General features: G+C 38.3%; 2 protein-coding genes across 2 annotated transcripts; both read left to right on the top strand.

The window, feature by feature from the left end:
* The first annotated feature begins 795 nt into the window (after positions 1-795).
* On the top strand, positions 796-4,787 carry LOC120463754 (uncharacterized). The gene is made up of 6 exons (XM_039653071.2): positions 796-1,375; positions 1,824-2,218; positions 2,300-2,460; positions 2,543-2,675; positions 2,748-2,965; positions 3,129-4,787. The coding sequence occupies exons 1-5, from the start codon at positions 1,135-1,137 to the stop codon at positions 2,916-2,918; spliced, it is 1,101 nt and encodes a 366-aa protein (XP_039509005.2). The 5' UTR covers positions 796-1,134; the 3' UTR covers positions 2,919-2,965; positions 3,129-4,787.
* Positions 4,788-5,218: 431 nt separating this feature from the next.
* On the top strand, positions 5,219-7,307 carry lrrc23 (leucine rich repeat containing 23). The gene is made up of 7 exons (XM_039652917.2): positions 5,219-5,526; positions 5,658-5,767; positions 5,875-6,137; positions 6,388-6,518; positions 6,608-6,744; positions 6,862-7,060; positions 7,181-7,307. The coding sequence occupies exons 1-7, from the start codon at positions 5,437-5,439 to the stop codon at positions 7,220-7,222; spliced, it is 972 nt and encodes a 323-aa protein (XP_039508851.2). The 5' UTR covers positions 5,219-5,436; the 3' UTR covers positions 7,223-7,307.
* The last annotated feature ends 1,147 nt before the right edge of the window (positions 7,308-8,454 follow it).

Raw genomic sequence — 8,454 nt, 5'->3', positions numbered from 1 at the left:
CAGATTGTTTGGAGGGTTTTTTTTTCTCTCACACTCTGGTTATTGATGTCCTGTTCTTTCTTTCTCAGACAATCCAGTGATTGAAAATGTTCTTTTGTTTTACACCGTGTAAGATCCTGTGGAAATGCAAAAGCTTGATTGGCAGAGATGCATGTTGGCCTACAGTAGCCCTAGTTGTTCTGTGTATCATGTACCATCTCTTAGTTTTGAGTGGATTGTCTTGTTTCCCCATTCCTTGTTTTCGTATTGGACTGCATAGTAAGTGGGGACTGTGGGTTTGATGGTAAGAATGCTGCTGTGAATAAAACAAATGGTTAATATAATTAAAAGGCTTTTTTTGCGTGACAACCTTAAATGTAACAACTGTATGTGGATATTAATTTGTCAAATTTAAGTTTTGCATGTAAATTTGAAGTAAAATGTAATTAGCAGGTGAACCTCATGAAAATCCCATGAAAAAATAATTTGTACTTCACTTCAAAATTGTGGTCAGAATTATTGGCCCCCTTGGTAATTATGAGCAAAGATGGCTGTGGAAATAATAAACATGCATTTTTTTCTCCTTTTGATCGGTGTGCTATTTTATTTTTTAAATACAGACTTCCACCTGCTCACGATAAAGTCTGTATATTTTTATTTTTGCAAAGGTCCCTTTAGGGGCTCGGTACGTAGGAATCACTTTATGAGATAAATATTGTTCTCTAATACTCATAATTATCCACATTACCGGGAGGGCAGGAGTAGGTGGCGCTCTTACAACCATCTCCTGTGAAGCGCGGCCGGCAACCACGCTCTTTCTCGCGGTATTTGACACCGACAAGGAAGTCATGCTGGTTTCGCAAAAGCCGGTTTGGGGAGCTCAGCAGCGTCAGCGGTTTTTATTCAAACGCTCTTTCTTTAAACGAATGAAGCCAACGAATGTATCCTTTAACCGCCTAGAGAATGAGATCATCACGTGTCAGGCTGTTTCACATTCATTAAAATGAGTGTCATCATCAGGAGTCACTCGCATGGAATCTGGAGGGATTCATCAGTCACTCGTCGCCAGAGATAAGTATCCTAGTCTACGTTGAAGTATCTTTTAAGTCTATATCTGTAGTTTTAAATATACCCTCATATAAAGATTTTAGTACTATGTATAACGCGGAGATGATCCCTGAAAGAATTATCGACCAAAACAATGAAAACAGAAGTGACGTGAACTCTGACGGGGCAGGTCAAGATAAAGACTCTACGAGGAGACCTTCCAGAAAAATCGTCCTTCACTTTGATCTCAACAACACAATCCTTGTATCTGACGCAGTCACAAGACAAGGAACTGTAGGTGCTCTTGAATATTTCCTGTCCACGGTGACCTGGGGGCGAATGACAAAAGGTAAGACAACTTATTTTAAGGGCTTCACAGACAATGTTTAAGCCTAGTTCTAGACTAAAAATTAACTTGCACTGACATCTCTTAAAATGTCAGTGCCATTGCATCGTCTCAAGAAGCACACCAGTAATGTTTTTTTTTTCTAAGGCTCGTTTATAAAAGCTACTTAAAGGGATACTCCACTTTTTTTGGAAATGGGCTCATTTTACAACTCAATTTTCTGATATTTAGAAGCATTTGAATGCATTTGAAAACGGTGAAACTCAACTGTTTAACTCTAGGGGAGTTGTAAAATGAGCCTATTTCCAAAAAAAAAAAAAAGTGGAGTATCCCTTTAAATGTCTGGTCTAATCCTAGCTCAATCTAAGATCTGTCTGTGAAACCAGTCCATAGTGGTTGCCTTGTATACTTGTTCAGCATCACATCACGTGTTTCTTCTCACTGCTTGCAGGTAAATGGGAGTGGTTGTCAGAAGCACCATCTCTCATCCAGCCTTGTGAGGGCGCTGTTACATACTACTCTCAGTTTGGCCGAGTGGCGAGCTTCACCACCGTAGGTCCAGGCCGACGGTTCCGGAAGATCCTGGAAGAACATCTAGAGCTGCTCCGATGGCCACCTGACTTACCTGCGGATAAGGAGCTATCTGTTAAGGGAGAAGATGGGAAACTTTATCACTGGATCCTACCTTCCTTCTTCCAGATGCTGCAGGACTTGGCTTCACAGGGTGTGGAGTTCTCTGTCCTGTTCCGTACGTTTGGCTCAGATCTGCCCCGTGTCCTGACTGCCATCCAGCACGCCGTCGAACACGGCTCACATCCGCTCTTTCCCGACCTCCCGGCTCTAAAGGTATTTGACATGCAGATGCAGAACTAGGATTTGTGTTATCCTAGATGAAGCAAGCCTAATTAGGACTTTCTCCCCTCACAGTTGAAGGTGAATGTGAGCGCCGGACGCATCAGGTGCAGCGGTAAGGGTGCAACGCTGACTCGTGGAGAAGAACATGTGTCCACACGGGATGGAGAGCGGTCTGTGTACCAGTATCTGAGCTCTGCTGAGGGTCTGGGTGGCTTTCAAGACAACTTTGACTGGTGAGGGGCCTGTTATGGATCCATTTTTTTTTTAAATTGTGGTGTGGTTTATCAGTATCAAGCATTTGTTCTTCCCAAATAGGTGGGCACGGAACACATACTCCATTTTAGGAGGAAAACCACTCTGGATTGATCCTTTTGATGCCAAAGTTCAGCATATCTTCATTGATGACAACATTCGGCAAAATGACGAGGACACTATTGTTCATCCTAAGGTGCGTGATGTTCATTTTCTCTTTTCCAGAATGAGCGTCCCATGTTTCTCACCCATTCCACTGTACACTCAGGTGTTCTTGGCCCCCGAGAGCTTGCAGACTCGAACAGCCTCCACATCAGAGCTGTATGATCTGTGTCTGGTACAGAACGACCTTCTGAAGGCCATTTCTGAACCTGGATATTTCACCCGACGCATCCAGATCTGCATGGAGAACTATGAGGGGAACATCCAAACGGGGTAGTTCGATGAATCTCAAGTCATGCAGGGAAACATGATAAAGAACACACACTCTAAAAAATGCTGGGTTGTTTTAACCCAATTTTGGGTAAAATATGGACAAACCCAGCCATTGGGTTACATTTTTAAATGATAATTTTAACCCAATAGTTGGGTTTGTCCATATTTTACCCAAAATTGGGTTAAAACAACCCAGCATTTTTTAGAGTGCACAAATGCATAAACACGATCCTGTGGTATGTGTGTATATGAAAAAACATATTCTCAACCACAGATCAACACCCTTTATTTATCTAATGAAGAATGTTGCAATCAATAGATCCATATATATATATTTACCGTCATGGATCCGATTAGCACTCTGAAGATCTAACAATCATAAATGCATTGGCAGCTGCTCTATATATTGTGTTATATGCTCATTAAGATCGTTCTTCCAACTGTATTCTCAGGGTTTGTGAACATCAGAGGTAGTTTTTTAGTGTTATTTATATTTTGATGCTGTTAACAAAATAAGTTAATCATATCAACTAGTGCTGTCAAATCGATTAATTGCTTCTAACATAAGTTTGTAAATAAATGTGACTCTCTCTATATATATATATATATATATATATATATCAATCAGTCAACACTGGTCACTCACAGACACAAAGATGTGTCTTTAATTTCACCAAGCTGATTCACCATTTCAGGTTTGATTTTGGCGTAACCTAAAGCGGTGAGCTCTACAGTAAGTGGCTGAGCTGTATGTCATACCAGCAACGCCATCACTTTGTTAATTCAGACTGATTCACGAACACGGAACATGCACAAAAACAAGAGGTGGGATTTATTGCATGAACCAATCACATCCAATTATAGCGAGATGCCTCCTCCTCAAATGAAAAATTACTCTACTTTAGACCTACCGCATGCTTTAGGGCAGTGGTTCTCAATCTTGGTCCTGGGGAGCCACTGCTCTGCATGTTTTATATGTCTCCTTTATCTGACACACCCACTTCAGTTCATAGAGCTCTTTTCTAATGATCTGAATTAGGTGCGTTAAATGAGGAAGACATACAAACTGTGCAGAGCTGTGGCTCCCCAGGACCAGGATTGCTGAACCACTGATGTTAAAAGTCAATGGGCTTAGTGGAGGCAAGAGAGACTTGGTGTCCTGCTGTTACTTCAACTGTGGGTGTCGCTGCTGGACAGTGTTACTTTAGAAAAATGATTGATTCGTTCACTTTGTAATGTCACATTTTGTAATATTTACATTGGGGGTCTTTTTGTAATATGGATTATTATCTCCTATCTTTTTTTTTTATGGAGGAGGCATTGCCTCCCTTGCTTCTTTGAAGAATAGACCCCTATATATAGTATGTTAATCGATTAATGGATTGGACAGCACTAATCAAAACACTGGAATTTTTGTTTTTTACTTTTTTGTAAAGAATAATTCATTGTTTTGCACTTCTATTAAATTTTTAAACCCTTTTAGTTTGTTCTAACACCAGTTTGAAGCTGAGACTAACCAAAGCAAAATTAGACTGTTTCTAACGTTCATGGATTGAGTACCTTATAGTTTACATAAATCACATTTCACACTGAAGTGTCTGCTGCATCCTCATTAGTTTCAAAGTTCTGAGGTAAAGGTTCTGGTTTAAAAAGAGTTTATATAATCCAATAATCCAAACATCAGTTAATGATTCTGTAATGTTCATCTTAATGTCATGGTAGATTGTTATTCTACTGAAGCTTGTCATTGCACAGTTACTGCTTGTATTGTGTATTGTTATTTAATGCATTATTTATGATGGCAATTTTGAAGGTTTTTTTTGTGATACTTTTTTTTGAAAAGTTACTGCAAAAATAAATTATTTTGACTTCATTTTCTGGTCACATTCATTTTCATTGTCTCTGTATTTATTTGTTTACATACGTTTCAAGCTAACGTATTGTTTGTATATTTTTAGCCAGGAGATTTTATATTTAGTGAACATTTGCTATGCTGACATATTTGTCGGCTTTATTTGACATTAGAACAATAATTATATTCATAACGGAACTTTCAGAATCGGATGTATTTAATCGAACTGACGAAAATTAGTATGCCACAGAAAAAAAAAACATCTTCTGGATTGTCATCTCATTTTAGCTTTTAATCAAGATTTGTAATATAGACATTTAATTTGAGCATTTAATAGATAAATTCACGTGCGAGATCCTATGCATAATAGGCGGTCTGAGACTCATGTTACTATGGTAACGGAATAAACACGGTTCAGCGCGAGGTGAGTGACAAAGAAAACCTGTTCAAATCAACATATTGAAGTAAATTCTTTTTTAATTCATGAAGTTTTTGTTTAAAACTGTATGATTTAAGTTTCTTTTTGGTGCAAGTAACATATTGTTAGTTTAGTATAAAGCAGGCTAAAGTAGCTTACTCGCCGTTGATTTGACCGAATTAATTTTTACGTCATAAGGTTTATTTTAACACGTGAAAAGTCAATCAACAAGGTATCCAAGACAGCAGAATAATGTCAAGCTCTGATGAAGATGACATGTTGAAAGCAGGGTCTGAGGAAGAAGAGGTAGAGAAAAAGGAGATTTCAGGACAAGAGGATCAGGTAAGTTAAACAAGACTGTATTATTATGCATTTTATCTTATCTTATTTTAACTTAATTCTTATTGTTCTTAATATATTGACATGTGTTATACTATATTATAAAAAAAAAAAGATTTTCTTTTTGTTTCTAGCTTGAATCCTGTCCACTAACCCAGGACATGATGGCGAAAAGCTTATCCTTATTGTGTCGCACAGGGAATGGTCTGTCTCATGCCTATGTCAGACTTGACCTTAAAAGCAAGTAAGCTTGTCTAGGACGTTCTTCTTAATCCCATCATTCCCAACATGTCGCCATGCATTTTTACTGTATCTCACAATGTTGCTTCCTACTGTACCTGTCTAAACCAGGGGTCTGAGAGACCTGGCCTTGATCAGCTCCTTCATCCATCTGCGCTACTTGGACTTCTCCTTCAATCGTTTGTCAGACTTCTCTCCATTGGCCGACCTCACCCAGCTGCTGTGGGTGAAGGGAGACGGTAACCTGCTTCAGAGCTTCGAGGGTCAGCCGTTTGGTCAGCTCACTTACCTACAGTGGCTCAGCTTTGCCAACAACCGCCTAATTGATGTTAAGGGCATTGGAGGCCCAGCACTGGAAACCCTCATTTTCACTGGTTAGTTAGATCCATTTGGTTGGTTATTGTACTTTTGCAGTGGTAATGAGCTCTTAAAGTTTTTATATTATGGGACCAACCACACTGGTTTATTTTGCCAAATCTAGAGTGGTGTATTTAGCTATAGGCTATGTAAAATACAGTATGCGATTCAATAGATATTATGAACTTCATTGTAATCTGCACTAGACAATAACAATACAACATTATTTACTCACTAAACACTAACATTTCATTTCTATATTTTTAGGTAATGGTATCCAGACCATGCAGGGACTGGAATATCACAATCTAACTAATCTGGTGACTCTCGAGCTCAGAGGAAATTGTTTGGAGACTACAGACGGCATTTACCTGCCCAATTTACGCAACTTGTATCTGGTACAATTGCTCGTATTGATGTTTATGGAAGATAAAAGTGCATGATGCTGATTAGAACTACCATCTGATACTTTCACCCAACTATTTAGGCTCAGAACAACCTAAAGCGACTGGAGGGTCTGGAGAAGCTTGAGCATCTCAAAACCCTTCACCTCAGAGATAACCAGTTAGAGACCCTAGATGGACTCAGCCCTAACATGAAATGTCTCCAGTATCTTAACGTCAGGTAACAGAAATACAATAACACCAGGTTTGGCATTTTCTCAGTCTGGCTGAAATGTGTTTCACTAATATAGACAGACTTAATACCACTCTCTGATAACCCTCTTTTTCACACCTTAAGGGGTAACCTTATATCTTCTATGAGGGCTTTGCGAAATCTAGTGAGTGTTGGGCAAACACTGAAGGCCCTTGTGCTCTTGGAGAACCCTTTAGCGAAGACTGACGATTACAGGATGTATGTGATCTCACATCTGTCCAAGCTCGAGAGACTGGACAAGGATCCCATCACAGCTGAAGAGAAGTCTGCGGCCCAGGAGAAGGTGCGGAACCTGTTTATGGCATATGCTGTTAATTACCTACTTTTTATTTAGACTAGTTGAGTAATAAAAGTTTATCAGATAATATTTTAACTTTACATTGCAACATTGTCTTTTTTTTAGGAATTTAATGATGAATATGCTGAAGATCAAGAGGATAACTAAATAGGCTGTGCTACATTGAAATGTACTTGTAAATATAATTTTATATTCAATAAAGTTTACTATAAAAATGGTTTCCTTTCATGCAGTATAGTCTTTGATGTGATCTTTATTTCTGCAGCTGTTGGTAAAAAAAAGATACCGAACAGCACTTGTCAATACACTAGATATGATAACAAGGTATAACACTCTAATCTAAAGCCTATCTTGAAGAGAACAAGAATACGCATCTCAAGGTTGTACATGCATCATGTTCTTATTTATACACATACGTATGTTTTAATTTTCTGCAAAATGTATTCTACCAAGAGAGAACCAAAAAGTTCGACTTTTGCCCCTTCTAGCACCAGTGTTGTGCAAGTTACTTCCAAACTGTAATACATTAGGTATTACTTGTTACTGTTATTTAAAAGTAATTCATTACCTTACAATATTACTGTCCCAGAATTGTAATGCGTTACATTACTCATGTATTACATTTTAGTTACTTTCACCAAAATAACTAAGTAGAACTTAACTTTTGGACTGTAACGATATGCAATATGAAACCGAAATCGCGATTCGCCACACGACGCCATCAACGAACCTACAGAATCGCGACAAACCTCTTCCAACTCCAGCGTTATTCTCCTTACCGTCCATATCCAATGCTGCCTTATCTTTAAATTAGGCTATTAGTATTATTTGAAGTTAACATTATAAAATACATAGACCTACACCACAAAACTAGTTGAGGATAAATTATTTAAAATTGGGGAAGTCCAGCATTATGGACACGATGACATTTGCAGTCAAAACTTGAAATAAAAATTCTCAGAAAATACATGTATTGAAACGTATATAGGCTACTTCCTTAAAGGACTCCAGACATTAGACAAATATCAGTCTATGTTTTATTTTTAATATTAGGGAAAAGACACACATTCATGCGTGACAAAAAAATAGGAGGCAAAATCGATTTTTTGTAATTCTGTTAATTACACTGCGCAAATCGGATGAGGAAGGGTTGGCTCTCCAGTCTCCATAGAACCTAAAATATTCATTTTATTTTAGTTTTCGTGTTCGCATTTATGAGGAAAAAACAATGTTACAGACGCGACCGCTCTGAACTGGCACTAAAAGACTGCTTTAAAACTTTCACATATACTGTTGCCTTTAAGAAGTAAAAGCAGACAATACACTGTAATACAACTGTAATACAAGCCTCACTGAACATGTAACGAGTAAAATATTAC

The sequence above is a fragment of the Pimephales promelas genome, chromosome 20, assembly GCF_988280905.1.
Source record: "Pimephales promelas chromosome 20, fPimPro1.hap1.1, whole genome shotgun sequence".
Classification (NCBI taxonomy): domain Eukaryota; kingdom Metazoa; phylum Chordata; class Actinopteri; order Cypriniformes; family Leuciscidae; genus Pimephales; species Pimephales promelas.
This window is presented reverse-complemented; position numbering and strand designations above follow the sequence as displayed.

Excerpts from the sequence above, each read along its gene's own strand:
- LOC120463754 (XM_039653071.2), top strand. The coding sequence starts at position 1,135 with ATGTATAACGCGGAGATGATCCCTGAAAGAATTATCGACCAAAACAAT. Across the intron at positions 2,461-2,542 it reads TTTCAAGACAACTTTGACTG|GTGGGCACGGAACACATACT; the intron begins GTGAGGGGCCTG and ends CTTCCCAAATAG. Across the intron at positions 2,676-2,747 it reads ACACTATTGTTCATCCTAAG|GTGTTCTTGGCCCCCGAGAG; the intron begins GTGCGTGATGTT and ends CTGTACACTCAG.
- lrrc23 (XM_039652917.2), top strand. The coding sequence starts at position 5,437 with ATGTCAAGCTCTGATGAAGATGACATGTTGAAAGCAGGGTCTGAGGAA. Across the intron at positions 5,768-5,874 it reads AGACTTGACCTTAAAAGCAA|GGGTCTGAGAGACCTGGCCT; the intron begins GTAAGCTTGTCT and ends TGTCTAAACCAG. Across the intron at positions 6,745-6,861 it reads CTCCAGTATCTTAACGTCAG|GGGTAACCTTATATCTTCTA; the intron begins GTAACAGAAATA and ends TCACACCTTAAG.